The sequence below is a fragment of the Corvus moneduloides genome, chromosome 7 (genome assembly GCF_009650955.1).
Source record: "Corvus moneduloides isolate bCorMon1 chromosome 7, bCorMon1.pri, whole genome shotgun sequence".
Classification (NCBI taxonomy): Eukaryota; Metazoa; Chordata; class Aves; order Passeriformes; family Corvidae; genus Corvus; species Corvus moneduloides.
Window position 1 is genome coordinate 35,873,662 of NC_045482.1, and position 17,497 is coordinate 35,891,158.

The 17,497-nt window shown below is 41.5% G+C and overlaps 1 protein-coding gene across 12 annotated transcripts in view; it reads right to left on the reverse strand.

Annotated features, from left to right (window-relative positions):
• Positions 1 to 5,549: 5,549 nt before the first annotated feature.
• GTDC1 (glycosyltransferase like domain containing 1) overlaps positions 5,550 to 17,497 on the reverse strand; it is a 172,626-nt gene continuing 160,678 nt past the window's right edge. For 11 of the 12 annotated variants that reach the window (XM_032114027.1, XM_032114031.1, XM_032114022.1 and 8 more), the window contains 3 exons: positions 14,630 to 14,700; positions 13,824 to 13,915; positions 5,550 to 6,857 (listed from right to left, as the gene is read on the reverse strand). In XM_032114027.1, the coding sequence (XP_031969918.1) occupies positions 6,774 to 6,857; positions 13,824 to 13,915; positions 14,630 to 14,700 (247 nt within the window). In that variant the 3' untranslated portion in view covers positions 5,550 to 6,773. The remainder of the gene's footprint in view (positions 6,858 to 13,823; positions 13,916 to 14,629; positions 14,701 to 17,497) is intronic. The other variant, XM_032114030.1, reaches the window with a different exon arrangement.

Here is a 17,497-nt window from a genome sequence, read left to right on the forward strand (position 1 = left end):
TTTTTTCCTTTCACCTGTGCTTTCTTTTTCCCTCCTGTTTGTTAATACAAATCAAACACTGTACCAGAGAATTACAGCCCTTGTCCTGAATGCACCTCTCCCTTTATTAAATCAGCACGACTGAAAAGTCACCACGCACCAGGCAGAGGCAACTGCAAATCTGTGCTTACCCTCCCTGTACCACCTGAGTGCCGCTATTATTCCTCATCCTTGGGGAAAGGACCCCATATGTGAGTTTCAGAAACCACCTCAGTAACTCCAAGCATCATTATCAATAGTAGGATGAACTGCAGCTGGGATGCACTGAGAAGGCACGGTAATACTCGCCCTAATCTCTGCATTCATCTCACTGGCCCTCGCTAGGAAGTTTAAGTACATTTACTGGGGATTCTTCAGCCCTTGAAAGGTAGGAAGACATCTATGAGGCTTGACGTACCAGCTAATTAACTCGGGTTTGGGAAAAAAAATCTTCTTATCTACTTAACTTGGAGACACTCTCTTTGTTTTTAAGCCTGCAGACTACCTTCTCTTTAAAATGCACGTTACGTACCACTCCGTAGTATGGAATGTATTATTTTTAACGAGGACCTATTTTAACTTGGACCTAAAACTACTAACATTTGACAGAGGGGTTTGTTTTTTTTTTTTAAAGCTATTTGCAGAATCAGCTGAATGATAGTCTATAGCCTGTGTTTTGCAAGACAGGCTACAAAATCCTCATGCTTTCCTTCTGTCCTTAAAAACACAGGCACACGAATGTATGAAGCACTTGGAAATGCAGCCCCAAATGCACCCACACCTCCCCTCTTTCCCCCCAAAACCTATAAAGGAGTTTAAATAAATCTCTCAGGTTTTGCTTCTCGGTCTTTGCAAGTGGGGAATATTGAGGCTGGGAGAAAGTGATTGAATTCGTGCCTGCAGTGGTTGGGGCACGTGAGTGTTTCCTGCAGCTCTTCTGACAGGAACACAGACGTGAGCAACTCCTGTAACATCCCTGCTCGGAATTAAACCACGCTAAAATTTCCTGTGGATGGCACAGAGAGATTTTAAATCCTCACCATATTCCTAACAGATAGAACAGTGGCATGATTGACCAAGCTTTTTTTTTCTTCTTCTTTTTTAAAGTACACATATGATGATGCATCATAGTTATAAACAGATGGTATTTGGCCTCCTTCCTATTCTCAACATTTGGAATTCCTAAACTATGTGAATTAAACAATAATATTTTATAAACATACAAGGGATTTTGCTCACTGCTTTGTTAACATAGAAATTATACAATGCTGACATTTATTTAAATTTTAAAAAGTAAACAAGAGTGTGTATTGAATTAAAGCAAACTAAAATCAACAGAGAGAAATATGTTCTGTGCGCACATTACCTACAACGGCACGGGCCTTTTTCGGGGAGACATAATGGGATGAAGCACAAATTGTAGCTTAGACAGTCTGATCCTTTGTGCTCAAAAGGCTCATTTAACACCTCGCTGTAAACAACGGATATTTATACCATAATTGGCCAGTTGACCATCAGTTGTTCATTTACTTCGTAACCTGCTATTATGGAGTTAAAAGAAGTTCCTTTCTGTTGGCTTTTCTAGGAGTGAAAGTGTGTTTGCAATTTTAGTACCAACTGGATTCAGTCTAACACTTGTACTTAGTATGAGAAACATTTTCATAATACCAAAATTTGGGGGAATAAGAGTATTCCTGCCAGGAAGGGAAGAAGAAAGTATTGGTTCTTAAAAGAAGAATTCTCTTTGCTTGGTTTCCTCTTTCCTTTCTATTTTAACCCCTTTTTAGGCTCCTCTCGAGCTGTGCAAAATCGAGAAGCACTTAGGTTTTAATCACTATTCCCAGGTCTGCAAAGAGGTTCTGTGATGAATAAATAATGAATCCGAGATTTTAATCAGTGTTATGATTTTTGAAAAGGCTAATTATCATTGTTTACAGACATGCCTTTCCAACGTATTTCCTTGTTTTGCCTTCAAAGCTCCAAGGGTTAAGCCCCTCGCACGCATCCCTCCCATCCCTCCCCAGCGCCGCGCTCCTTGCCCGGGATTTCTTTCGGGGGTTTGAGGGTATTTTTTGTTCGTTTGGTGTTTTTTGGTGCTGTGTTTTCACTGGAGGAACCGCAGGAGAAACGGGGCCGGGCGGCCGGAGGCGCGCAGGGCCGCGGGAAGGCTGCGCACCACGGGCGGCCGCTCCGCACCCGCGGAAAAGCCACGGCGGAGGGGGGAGCCTTTCTCTTTGCTGTCTGTGTATAGCAGTGCTACGGAAGAATCTGATTTTCAAGAGAATATTTTTATTATCGATAGTATCGATGACAAAAAGTGGCGGGCGGCGTGTCCGTCCCCCGCTTCCCGGGGAAGCTCCGCTCCGCTCCGCTCCGCCCGCAGCGCCGCGCCGGGATGCGCCGGGATGCGCGGAGTGCACCGCAGGGCTGCCCCGACAGCGACTGCCCCCGGCTCACGCCCCTCGCATCATTATTATCGCCATGATTTTTATTATTTACGATTTTTACTAATACAGCTGCCACTGGCCTCGTTTAACCTGGTCTGCCCACACCTCCATTCTCTCGGCCATTCACCGGGATGGGAAAACCTTTTCCGCGGGTGGGATATTCGATGCCAAGGTGCCGATTCCCCCCCTGTCCCTCCCCTCCTTCCCCGCAGCAGCCGCCGCTTCCCGGGTCCCGCGGCCGCGTCCCGCAGCCTCCTCCCGCTCCGCGCTCGCTGCTGCCGCTGCTGCTTCCGCGGGGTGGGGGGAACAACTTCCAACCCCTACAGCCCCTGATTATCAGTTTCCAGCAACAGCTGCGAATCTTCCCTCAGAATCTAAAGAAATATCAGAAGATTAGGCAGCGATGCTATTTATTGCCCTGTAATTAAAGTTCTATCAGTGTTTCCATTATAAAACCTTATTTGCAAGGGCTGGTAACTCGGAGGCAAAATTTTCCAGCAAGAGGAAGCCTCGCTAAGAAGTATTTTGGTTAAATAAGGTTAGCCTGTTAGAAGGTAAAATCCTCAAGGACTTTCATTAAGGTGCTCATTTATATCTGCAAATACAATGCCAAGTTCCCCAAATCAAGGATATATAAGAGGAATTTTTTTTTTTATTATTTTCAAAAATCAAGGATTCGTTGAAAGGTTTTAATATAATTCTCTGGGAAATTATTCCCATGAAAACAATTTGTTTGAAAGAAAATGCCCTCTGGTCTTTTCCACACAAACTAGTCTTGGGCTAGTACATGAGAACCCAACTTGAAAGCGCCTATGAGCAGAAAGGAGGCTGGTTAATCATTTTCAACTGTCCTTTCTGGAATAAAAAACAGAGAAAACAGCTTGAACAGGGAAAGGTGAATTTAATTTTCAAGGCCCTTTAACTTTTAATAATCTGAGGAACAAGATGGGAGGTACATTCTACCCTCCCAGTTATCCTGATATAAATTCATTCAAGATTTATATTGGTGTAATAGAGAAGCAGAATTTGCTCCGTGATTTCTAATGAACTGCTGGCTCGGTCTTTAAAAACGCAATTAGAAAAATCTAACCACCTAATTCAGAACAGCTTTGAGCTGAGGCAGAGGTCTCAGTGCTGCAAACAGGGATGGAAGCTGGTCGGTGCCACGGCTCCTTGCCGTGCCTGCAGCACCAGAGTGGGGCTAGGAATGCTGGAAACGGTTTGCTACAGAATTCCCTAGTTGCTTTAGGATTTTCCTTTCTATTATATGGGAAAAGACAATTCTCGTGTGGAATAAACCTGTGTTTCCTGTGACCTCAAATGCTGAGACAAAAGGATTGTAGGATTAGGTGCCTGGCCTGTTACTGATGCAGGAGGAGCTGTCTGGTCAGGGTGCTGCCTGGTGAGACTGGCACAGAGTCGGGAAAACCCAGCCCTGACTCTGCACTGAAACTTGCATTAAAGCCTTGGCACTGCTGTGTCAATGCAGGTGAAACATCAATAAATATGAAAGCAAATCAAGGTTCAATGCTCTCGCTCTACTCACAAGATTAGGTGTCTGCATTCACTGCTTACTCATGTGTGTAGGAACAATGGGACCGAGGTCCCAATTTGTCTCTCTGACCTTTTGAAGTGAGGGGTTGAAATGAAGCAGCGCAGGGCGACAGTCTCGTTTCCTCTGCTGAAACTGAGAGGCAAAACTCCGCAGGTTGTTTCAGTCTGCAGGGCTGAAGGGGACACTCTCTGGGGGAAATATCACCTCTGGCTACCTGGCACTCCTACATCACTCTCTTTCTTGACTGAGGACCTCAAACAGGACAGGGTGGCCCCTGACATGAGGCCAACCTGCAGGTCCATGATGCGGTAAGGACATGGAATCAGAATGATTCAGGTTGGAAGGGACCTTTAAGCTCATCCAGTTCCAATCCCCTGCCATGGGCAGGGACAACTTCCACCAAACCAGGTTGCTCCAAGCCCTGTCCAAGCCAGCCCTGAACACTTCCAGGGATCCTTGCTCCAGAGCAGCTGTGCATCTTCGCTAAGAATATAAAGAAATATCAGGAGATAACACAGCATTGCTATTTATTACCCTGCAATTAAACTCCTCACAGAGTTTCTATTATAAAACATTATTTGCAAGGGTTCAGAAGAAGGGAAAAATTTTCCACCAAGATGAAGCCTTGCTCACCAGACAGAGGTAGGCATGGTTGAAGTATCACTGCCAGTAAGTTCAGCAGGGCAGAGCTCCACCTCACCAAGGAGCTGGGCGAGACCTCCTCTGGCCGTGGGGCTGATGAGGGTGTGCCCTGAGGACACCAGGAGCCTTTGAGTGCAAATCACACAGCTTTGATGTTTTGAGTCTGCTCACCACAAGCCTGAGTGCAGCGTTACAGCATCTCCTCTTTCCCTTTTATTGGTTTGGAGGATGACTCACTGTGATACTTGAAGCAATTTGCTATAACTGCACCATGCCTCAGTTTCCCCAGCAGCAAAGCCAAAAAATATTCCAATCTGCTGGTGCAAGGTGTGATGACACTGGTAAACATCTATGATACCCTCTGGTAGGAGTGCAAGGCAGTCCTGTTCCTCGGCTGTTCCAAGGATGACCACCAGACCTATGCTCTTGGGAAGACCATGTCCACCCAACCACATGCAGTGCCTAAAGCCAAGCTGGGCTTTGGCTGAGCAGAAAGGAGGAGGAACTCGCATACAGAGAGATGATAACTGCAAAATTACAACCCTGCAGTGCTAGAAGAATACCCAAACACTTTCCATTGGGTCTCCCTGGGTTGTTTTTGATTGCTTCATGGGGTAATTTTAACAAGAAGTACCACATGCCCTCTTTTCATGCTGAAAAATGACATTTCAGCTTCCTGATGGTGTCAGAAGTGACAAAGGCGGGTGTGGGGAGGGGGATTAGCCTGTGCCTTTCACCCCTTTCAGGGAGAGGAGCTGCCCTCCCTGATCTCAGGGAAGCTGAGAACACATCTGTCTGCAAAGACAAGTCTTACCAGGCTTCGCGTCGTAACACCTTACCCAGAGTCCTCTTCCTGCTTCTTCCCAGAGCAGAGTTGAAAATCTCAGTATTGTCATAAGGTTTTATTATCACTTGCAAACCAGATTCTACTTCAGCAGATAAAGACACAATTGCATTCATTGACTCTGACACAAGGATATGCATGGTGATAAACATACAGATAGATGTACACACTTATACATGAATGAGATATGCTAATTAAAAATTGCAGTGGGCACTTTATTAAAAATTTATTGTACAATCTACATCTTCAAAACATTTTACATCAACAAATATTGCGGCTTGACTGCAGGAATCATAAGTGATTTATCTTTAAAAGACTGTATTTGCAACTGCATGCAAAGATTCTTGATGAACTGCCATTACATTTAAACTACTGGTTTTTATTGGAAGTATTTTGATTGTTATCTGTTTGTTCTCCATCCTTGAGAGAAATAAAACAAGTGTCTCGGCTTTCATTTTATCGGATAGATGGCACCATGTAGCATATTTCCAATGCTAGTTTGAATTACAGCTGTTTATCTTTCAGCTTTCTTTAAGATTAATTAAATGCAAATGTAACTCCACGAATCATGGGATTACCTGCCAGACCCCTTATTAATACCTTCACTTAAAAACCCCTGTGCCAGAGAGTCATTAATTTGCAATAAAAAAAAAAAAAAGAGAGAAAGAGAAGTGCTCAAGCAGCCCTTTGCCTCCCAACAACCCGGAGATGGCTGCCCAATTAGTCCGGCAGCATTCGGATCCTCCTTTCAGGCCCTGTGGCCCTTTGAGGACACAATAAGGCTCCAATGATAACCTGGCAACCTAGGTAGAAACTCAGCCAAGTGTGAGCGTTTGAAGCTGCAGCTTGGCTGCCATCGTGTCGGCGAAAAGAAAGAATTCAGGCACCATGTCATCCAGTACAAAGGATAAAAACAGATTCAACCGGAAATTCAATGTGGCACCACATATGGGATACATGAGTGCGGTTACACAACAGGCCACATATTTTTTTTGAACAGTCTCCTGCATGTGATGCCGAGGACATGTGTAACCATCATAACGTCTCTAAGAATCTGTATTTAATTTGAGCTGGGGTGGTGGCAGGGATTGGAGATCTGAAGCCGCCACAGGTTTGTGGCAGATGGCTCTGTGTCAGCTATGACAAGCAGCCAGGCTCGGCTTCCTCTGCAGATTTTCTTTTCTCTCTGATCAGGTAAATATGGGCACACTCTGGAAACTTCCACAATTCTGCCTGAGGCTGCAAGTTTGTGACTTAGCCCCATCTGTCACAAATCTTCCCTCGGTTCTGCTGCGAGCAGAGACCTGAATTTACTGCCGAGCGCTGCCCAAGAAAACCCGGCCGTCTCGCCCTGCGAGGAAGCACAAGAGAGAAGCACACGGAACCGTGTTAGAGGCTGGGACACAAAATGCAGGAAGGATTTCAGGAGGGGTGGAAGCCAGTTGGTCAAAGAACACTTATGTGGTGCTATTTAAAAACGGGGTGAACTCAGTGGGGTTTTTTTAAGACAGGTGAGCTGGTCATCAGGCCCAGGTTATTGGCTCCCTCTGCTTTACTGGTGGTGTCACTGGACACGCCAAGGACTGGACACCCTCAGGGACCAATGTGCCCTTCTCATCCTCAGACATGGCAGAACCACAAGCCAGCAGGAGCCGGGCCTAGTTCTGCTTGACCATCATCAGTCTGGGCTTTGCTTGAGAATTATCTCCTTTTTTTTGAGGAGTGATAACTCTGCAAAGGTCTGGACATTCATTTTTTCAAGGAGTAAAATTCCATCACTATCATTCCATCAACAGTTCCTAAATATGTGGAGATCAAAAGAAGCAAAGTTTTCACATAAAGCAGCATCTTCCCATAAAGAACAAACAGCATAATGTCAGTAGCAGCACAGTATTTTTCATGAAATAATCAACTTGTTTCTAGGGTCTTAAGATCAGAACTGAAGCACTTAATGTCTACTCTCCCATCATTAGACTTCAGAGCTAACCTTTCAAATTTAATAAGGAGTGTTCATCCATTCAGACTGGCTGTTTCAGGACAGTTGGAGTTCAAGCACACAGTACTGATTTAGTGTAGATTTTATGCACTTTTAAAAAAATCGCCTTAAGAAAATTAAGATTTAGAGACTAATTTTCCACACAAAACCTGAGATTTGGCAGGCAAGACTAGAATGATTTACAGAGCCAATTTGTATTGGGTCAGATCTACTCTGTGATCCAGCTCCTTCCCCCTGCAAGTGAGTAAGGGGGAAGAATCAAGGTGGAAAACAGTTTGCAGCAATTATTTTTGGAGTTCAATTTTCAAGCTTCCAACCACCTTTGGAAACCACCATCAAAAGATACCGCTGCTTTACATGAATTGGGTGCACTGTGAGGCCCAAGGCAGAGCCATTTAGTACACCTCAGCAGAGTAACAGTATTTCTGTGACCAAACTGGTCTGTTCTGCAGTTTCTTATATTGGACTTTTAAAACTCATCTCATTTTTACTGTCCTTAAACACAAACCATCAAATTTTGGATGCAAATCCATGCAGTACCTTGCATAGCATAGTTCAGAACACACTGACTGACTGTAACAGTAGGAAAACAGTTTTAATGCTTTTTTTCTCAAGGTAATTTCAATAAACTGTACTGAAAAAAAAAGAGAGTTTTCATGCTTTTTGCAACTTTTCTTCTTATTTCCTTTGACCCATTTCTCCATCTACTGTTTTGAAGTGGCTGTGGCTCATCTGCCAGTTTTCATTTGCTGTCTAAAACTCCCCTGGAAGCTATCTAATACTGTCAGAATGAGAAGTTCCAAGTCCTGGTGTTTATGCTGAAAGTTGCCCCCATAAATGCTTTAGTCCTACTCTGCAAGTGCTGTGAGCTACAGGCCAACATTTGGGGACATGGTGATCATGGAAATGTTGGATTGATGGCTGGACTCAGTGATCTTAAGGGTCTTTGCCAACCTAAGTATTTCTATGATTCTGTGATTTTCAGAGAGCTGGAGTCTCCTGGATATTTACCTGAGAGCCAAGAGCATGGCAAGCCCAGGGAGAAGTGCAGGTGCAGGCCACTACACATCTACAAATATATCCATTTATCTATGTCTGGATCCCAAAATTAGGCAATTCCAACAGCCTTTCTCCCAGTTCACTTCTTCCACGCTGAGGACCCATGTTAGCCAGGCCAAGCTCCCTCTACCACAGTTGCTTGAAGACCTAAGGTTGACCCAAAATGCTTAAATTGCGTCCCACAGTCCAGCAGACCTTCCCACCTGTGCAAGCTCCTAAACTAGAGAGGGATTTCACCTGTATCAGCCATACACAGTGAATGGAAAGCATCAAGACTCGAGTCTGACCTGGATGTGATCCTGAGAAACTTAATCCAAGTTTGAAGTCAGATCCTACTTTGAAACTGGCCTTGCTTTGAGCAGAGCCTGAGCTGGTGACCTCCAGAGGCACCTTCCTCAACTAGTCTGTGATTCTGTGTTCCAAGTAAGTAATGGAAGTTTTCTTTCACATAAAAAATCCTTATGCTTTACACATTTTACTTAGGATCATGTGCCTAAGCACTGGAACAGAGATGGGAGAGCATGGACACAGCACACTGCACTCCAGAGCTCCCAGGCCACTATAACCTCCCCACACAGACTCTGAGAAGCAGATCGAGACCACAGGCTCTGAGAAGCAGATCTAAACCACCTCTGAAACCATTTCAAATCACGTTCACTGGAAACTGAGCAGCTCAAGAGGCAAATACAAGTCTCTCACTTGTGTTTCTAACCTCCTTCTGACCTGTACCTAATGCTAGCCAGGTAAAAACAGAAATTCAATACAATTCCTTCTTTTTTAACTCTGCAAACATGCTCTGCTAATGAACGGAAAGCCAGCAGGATGAATGGAAATATGTGCACTATTTGCATACCCTATAAAGCTCTGAATTAACTTTATCAGCCCGGGACAAAAGATCTGGAGAACACTGTAAGCAAACATCTGCTCAATATACATTCACCATTAAAAAGTAAACAGTGGGATTGGCTCCATAAGGAACAGGTTGGAAATTATCAGAGTACTACACATCACATAAACTGATGGCACGGCCTAGAATTCTCTAAAGCAATGATCACACCAGCACAAAAACAGCTCTCAAGCATCAGAATGGCTTGAATGATGAGAGATTAGAATATAAACATGGAATAACATTCTCAGGGAGAGACTGAAAAGACTGGGATACTGTAAATGTTTGACAAATGTTTATAAAATAATGGATGCTACAGTAAAGATGGGTGGGGGAGCTCCTGCTTCCAGGCGACCAACTCCAGGACAAGGAGACACTCAACACAACTGAAGGTGAGGAAAACCTGAGCTAATTAAGGAAATTAAACACCATCATGAACACATTGCACAATCATGGAATAGTGTGGCTTGGAAGGGACCTTGAAGACCATCTCGTTCCAAGCCCCTGCCATGGGCTGGGACACCTTCCACTAGACCAGGCTGCTTATGCAAAAATGAATTTCCCATGGAGTTTTGCTGGTGATTGGGTAAGGATAAAGGCAGAGGCACCATCCCCAGCTCTCACATGGCCTGTACAGGAACTGTGAAAAAAAGGGCTGAGTGGCTGATGGGACATCTGGCGCCAGGCTCCCCTGCATCCTCATGTGCCCAGTGCCCTGTATCCTTACACTGAGAATGCCTCCTGCTGCTTCCCTGGCTTTGCCTAAATATGAAAGCTGGACCAGAAGCTGGTTTCCCTTCTACATGTTTCCCTGAAATACCCAAGGTACTGCTTTATCTCAAATCAGAGAAAAAAGAAAAGGAAAGAAAAATAAAAAAAGAAAGTTTTGTTAGAACTGCCCTATACAGCCAAATCCTGAGACTGGAAACAATTCAGATGTCTACGGTCTAACTGGGAACTTAATTTGATTTTACAGCAGTTTAATCCCTTTGAATTCAGCAGACTTCCTTCTACAGTGGTGTAAGAAAGAAAAAAATCATGCCATGTGTCTTTTCATAGGCAGGTGAGCTTCTGTAGTGTGATGGAAATGAGAAGATGAATGTCAGAAAGTGGGCCAAATTCTTTTCTCCGTTAAACAAGCGTGAGTGAGAGTAGGATTTTTCTGTAGGAACTGAAGCTGACAGCATGTCAACCAGCACTCATTCAGCTGGGAGGGCTGGGAGAGATTATTTAAAGTTGTCAGCTCCTTCCATGCCTGGCTTTTGGCAACTCTTCTTGTCCCTTTCCACTGTATACTCTTTATACATGCTGTTTTAAATTAAGAAACTCAAGTGAGGAAACTGCAAGGTAAACTTAAAAAAAAATAATGCAGAAACAAATGCTTTGCCCTATTTTATTTTAACTTTAAATCTACTAGATGGGGCACTGAAAGGTCCTGTGGTGTGCCCTGACCAATGCCCTGTTGTTGTTACTTGCTTCATTCCGGTGCTTACTTTGGCAACCAAAACCACACAGAACTAGAGTTTGATTCCATAAAACTGGAACAGAACAAATAATTGATAACAAATGAGATTTGCTTTCCTCTCATCTCAATCTTCTGCTAATAACTGGCAGAAGGCAAGGTTGAAATGCAAACGAGCCAGCCCTGAGTGCTGTGTGAATACTCAGGGTGAGCAGTACATCATTTGGAAAGGTTTTCATAGGTGCTTACATTATGGACATTTTTAAAAGTCTGCCAGCATGAATCTGCTCCGTGGAGTTAAGCTGCTACAGTTTAATGCCTTGGTCTGTGCATTTTCACAGGGATGTTCCCTATGTCCAGTCCCTAAGCCCATTGCCCCACTGCCATTTATCTTCTTCCTGCCCCTAATCTTGTCAGCACAAGCATTGAGGACATCTGAAGGAATAAACTGCCTGTTTAATTAGCCACTATCTAATTATTATAGATATCTGAGTAATAAAATCCCAACAATATGTAAAAGGATAAGCCAAGGTTGTTATTTCCCAACTTGTGGAGCAGAATCCCCACCAGCAGAGAAAAGCACTATTTGCTTTTAAAGCATTTTTACTTCCAAAATTTCACAGATACTTGATAAACTTGATGCAGAGAGTAAGGCAGGATGGTTTCAGAAACACAAGGAGCTGGTTAGCATTGACTCTTGTGCTGGGATCCCTTTTCTAGGCCACTAAAGCAGAGATAATATTATAGTGATCAGAAAAAAAAGTGAAAATACGGTGCAAGTGCTGCGTAGCCTTCAGGATTTCAGCCTTTTCAGCTTCCTTACACAGCAGCATCACTCCAGCTATAATGACATTAACAGCACAGCACTAAGCTAGCACTTTCCAGGAGATTTTGTGGATGGTCCACTGTGAAGGAAGACCAGGTGTACGTGGGTGTAGGCACAAAAGGACAACTCTAACAGTATTCTCCGAGCTGATCCAAAGCCTATTAAAGACAACAGGGATCTTTCCTCTGCTGCTCACAGGTGCTGGATTAGGCTCTGCTTTCCTCATTTTAAAACAATCCCCCACTCAGCTCCATTGCTACCTGTTGCAGAGGTTCAGCTCTGACACTCAGAAGATCTGAATGGGACTGCAAACCCCATGCATGAGGGGCAGGATAAACACCTTCAGCTTCTGCCTACAAATCATCCTAAGGAATTCTTTTAAAAAGAGAAAAAATCCTTCAAGCAAATCAGCATTTTGCCTACGGGGCTTGTGCACACATTTTCGACCTGTACTATTTTATATCAGTATCTTTTGCACGCCTTGGCTCTGTGTTCAGGAGATGAGAATCCATACGTTGGGAGAAAATCCCTGTGAATGCAACCATTAGCTGAGCTCGAAGCATTGGAAAACACCAAGGTAAACGTTTAAGAACTGTTTTCCCTTTGAAGCCCCCATGCCTAACTCTACGATACTATTGACTCAAGAAGTAATGCTGAACACTGGAAGTGTTCAGTCAGCATTTTAAACTATTATGAGCTACCTTCTGAACCATTGCCAAGTTAATAGACAATGAAAGATAATGAGCTTGAAATTGGGTGTTAAATTGCATTTTTGGTTCTCTCCTTTTTTTTTTTTTCTTGAGGTTTAACTGTTTCCTGAAGAAACAACATCATCTTTGATGTATCATTATGTAAATGCCTATTTTTAGGTCACAAAAAAAGTCAAGGCTTGGGCTAAGCCCTCGCTGCTCCTGCTATGTGCGTGCAGAAAGGGGAAGAGAGGCAGACAAGACAGCAAGACCCAACACTTTCTGGTTGTCAGAGGGAGGGAGAGAGGTGGAGGCATGAGGTTGTGTGTGTTGGCAGCATGAGACTTCAAATTAAGGAGGAGATTACCCAACTTGCTCATTAACAGTGTGGCTGGACGGCGACAGCCAGGGAACGCTCCAAGAACCGCATTTGTGTCGCACGGGTTAACACGAGGAGTATTTCCATGCACACCCAAGCCTTCAAGGACTTTCAGCTGAATTCAGGGGTTTTCATGAGCTGAAACACCTCTGTCGTGCAGCGGTGATGTGTATCCAACCTGCCCACGGCAGAGCCAGGACAGTAAAAGTCAAAAACTGCTGTAAATGTACAAATCAGCATGCAGAAAACAGCAGCATTGAGTAGTAACAGCTCTTCACTGGAATAATGTAACATTTAGTGCTTCATCCACATTCAAATTTAAAAAAAAAAATTGTGACTCCCATCAGTGTAAATACACCACTTAAAACCATGGAAGTCGCTCTAGCATCGAACACTTGAGCAAAACTTGAATGGAGAGTTTGCCACTGAACCTGGACTTTCTCTACAGAAATAACTGCAAAGAAGGGGACATGAAAAATACCAGTAAATTATGCTCCCAATAAACTTTAATGCTCAACACACCTTATAAAGCAAAGAATTAAAATAATTGTAATTATGAAAAGCACTCAAATTACTCCAGAAGCCAAAGAAGTCTTACCTGATACCTGTCACCTGCATTTTTTGAAGATTAAATTAGGATAGGAAGGTAGGCTTATCCTCATTAGTATAATTGTAGGATCTTTCTTTTATTTTCCTTTTAAACTAATGAGTTGCATTAATCCAGGTTCATTTTTATAAGCCTCTTGGGTCCAAATGTAAAGGACAGTCATTTTAGAAAACAATAAATTAAAAAAAAGCATGTAGCATGCATTAAGTGCACGTATTTCATAAGACCTAGGTTAATACAACTGGCATCTAGTTTAATTAATCCTTGTTAGTGTAACGACTAATATCCCTCCCTAGCATGTTTCCTTTAAACATTAGTATGTTAATTAAATGTTGTTTTTTTAAGGGTTTTTTTTTTCTCCCTTTGTACTTCAATATGGCATTATATCATCTAAAACTATTCCAAACAACTACCTTATAGAGATGTTTCCTTACAATATCTGGTCTCTTGCAGAAATTCTGAAGCCTTTTAAAAAGCTGTTCAGGTGTAGAATACAGATATTCAGCTGCAGGAAAAACAGATACATTTTTAATGAAACAAAAACCTCAAAGCACACACTCGATATTAGTCACTTTACTAATTAAAAATGCATATTGCTCTGTGCCGCCTCGTGTTTTACATTATTTAAGCATGATTTTATAAGGTTACCTCAGCTCACAAGGATGTTTAATGCTAAATAAGACTGTGTAGTTGTGCTGTTTAGACATCTCCTTTGGGTGATTAAAATACATTATTCTAATGTAACACAATGCATATGTGATACATTTAGTGATGAGATTTTTCAAAGAACTGGTACTACATTAGTGTGTATCCTGTACTGCAGTTGCATACTATTAAGTATTAAATTGTTTAAATAATTTGGTGTGATTTTCAGGCCTGGATTTTTTTTTTTTTTCCCCTCTTCTGTGTATCAAAAAATAAAAATCTGCAAACCATTGCAGCATCACTGACCTTTTAACAAAAATCTATCATTATGGGATGTGTATGCTAACAATGAAGAATGCTATTTCAAAACTTGCTTTTGTGTTATCTTAAAAGAACAGATGGCAAATATAAACTTCGTCTAATGTATTAAAACACATAAAATTTGCCTTAACACTAACATGTTGGCTTGCCAAATAAACAATTGCTTTCACTCAAGCTTATTCCCAAACTTTGGATTTTAGCAGGAATCACGTTATTACGTTTCAGCAGAAGGAATAGGCAACAAAGCAGCTACCTGGGAATATCTCTGGGTACACCAAGGCTTTGGGACACAGCGGGTAACAGCCACAATGCACAGCCTCGATCCTGAGGATTAGAAATCACAAATACACAAAAATAGATGTTAGTCAGCCAAAAAACTTATTTCCGTGCAAGAGCCTTGAGGTTGCCTGCATGCAGCAAGAGGGAAACATTTTTTTTTTTTCTTCAGCAGCATAATCCTTCTAAATGCCAAAGTTGCTCTTTTTAAAGAAAATTTTATTGATCATATGAATTACATAGAACAGAACAGCGAGCATATGTTTTGTTCGCTGAATAAATCAAAGCGCAGCTCTGCATTTTTTTGTTTTTTAAATACTGTTTAACACATTTTATAATCAGCAGACAGACACATGTAACAACATGGTGAAGTATGGACGGCTTTGCTTAATAATGCTGCTGGAAAACAAGGGGCACGTTGGCTACACCAGGGCGTGCTCGCAGACACACACACCACCCTCACCTGGCACAGCAGATATTCCCCTCAGACTTCCCGACTCCAAAGGTTACAGCTAAATATAGCCCAGGAACAACTTGCAGCATGCTCCAGGCTGGGATATTTCAGCTTACTCACATGCTTTGGATAATTTCCTTTATTTTTCGGGACATAAACTGTTGTATTTTTTAATAACCGCCGATGAAATTCCTTTGCCAAAGCGCGCGAAGCTTTGTACTCGTGTTTTTTTTCCAAGGAACATTTTACATATCTCCCATAACATCAAACCCAAATATTTTAGAATTGCACTGCTGTGGCACAAAGTTTTCCAGTAGCAGAGCTGTCCCCCTTGGAGTTCACATTTTAACAGCTGAACGGGTTAAAGGCATCCAGGTTTCAGTTTATTTTTTTCGCATAATGACCATTGATCTGACACAACGTCCCTCCAAAGATACAACTGTAATTTCTGTTGGCCAGAAATTACACAGTGAAATTCAAAACACTTCTTAAAATATGTTTATTTTATGAGAGGCTTTGAATTTCCTCCAACATGTTGACCATACGAGGACTTTATTTTTAACTTCAGTTTCCCTCATTCCCCAGAATAAAAAAAAAAATCTGAAATCTTGTCAACGTTCACCTTTTCTATTTTCAGTGACAACCCAAAGGCTTTTGCTACTTTCACGTGAATGTCAGGTTTGGTACTTTATTACAGGTACCCTGGAAGGACTCTGTTTCCTTTAGATCTACTCAATTTTAAACAGGAAAAAAAAAGAAAATAAAGAATAACATATTCAGCTTTCATGCTAGAAAACTATGCATATCCACAAACCCCAAAGACACATTTCTCTGCAAATGCTTTTGCTAAGAAATGACTGCTGGTTTTTTTTTCATAAACTTTTAAAATTTGTAATTTATGTTTTTTTTTTTTTAAATAACATATGCACTTCAGATTGCATTTTAAACATTAACAACAATTTCAAAGTGTACATCGTCTAGCACTATATTTTTTACCAAAGGGAAATGTTTCTGATGTGTGATTTAATTGATGATTTCAGTTCTTAAATATTGTGTCATATGTCAAAGCAAATAGATTTTTAAAGTTTTCTTTAATCTAGGAGGAAAAAAAAAAGAGTGAAACTGTGGACATTTCAGTAATAGCTCAGATCACTAAGTTATGTTAAAATATTTGCTTTTTAATCATATCGTCTGCATGGAAAAAAAAAAAAAAAAAGAAGAACAGCTCCCTAAAACAAAACTGCAGGCCAAGATGGGATCTGAGTCATCGTTTGAGTATGAAATTTCCCCTTACGAAAAACCTCTACCAGGATCATGAATTAGTAAAATCAGAATTTAATGCCTCCACGGTTTGCTGGATAAAAGTTAAAAATCTGTAATTCTTTCATTTGCAAATGATCTTATTTGCATACTCCTTCGCTACCTCTCCACACCGAAGTTTAGGTGTATTTTCTGACCGGTCCCTACTAGGAGTAGTAAGTTTTACTACAAACCTTATACCTTCCAGTGGTCAAGAGCTAAACATCAAATCAAACTGGGCAGAGCTCACACTGACACAGACTTTGGCATGAGGATGCACAGGGAATCCTTTAATTTCAAAGCATTTCTGTGCTTTCCCAGAAAAGTATCATATCATAACAATAATACAATTACTCCTCATTTCAATCCTTAAGCACTACTAGCTAAATAATAAATAAGAGTTCCGATTGATCTATTGTTAAAATGGCTAGTAAATGGTCTTTTTATTCCAATTAACAAATCATCTGCTAAATCTATGAATCTTAATATTCAGGTCTATTCACTTCAATTCATACAATTTATCTGCAAATAGTTGTTGGGCTTTTGATTCTAAATATAATTAGCTGATAATTTTGCTTGGCTGAATTACTTTTCTGGAGGGCCTGCTAAGGCTCTCAGTCGCATTATCTAGCAATAATGAATCTGATAGGTGAAATTTTTTACTGTAATGAGGATGAGACACAGTTGTGACACCTGAGTCTAGTAATAACAGAAGACTGCTAATTATCAACAGCACTTTTTGTGTGATGCACAGAGAAAAAAAAATCCCTCATTATTAAAAAATAAAAAGTTACAATTATAAGTGACACCGGAGGAGAGTAAATAAAATGGAGTGATTAAAACATTGCTGCTTTAAGGGTGTTTTTAATTAAGTGGAAATGCTAATGTTGTCATACTTAGCAGATGGGATTAAAATTAGTTATTGTAAGTAACTCATATTTTATGTTATGGTTTCCACAGCATGTCTACAAGATCTAAGAAAGTGATACATTCCATAAGACATTTAAAAAATGAAATTCTCATAGTCTTTACAGCTCATAATAATGAACATCATGAATAAACTATTGAAAAAAAAAATCCTGCCAAGGCTTT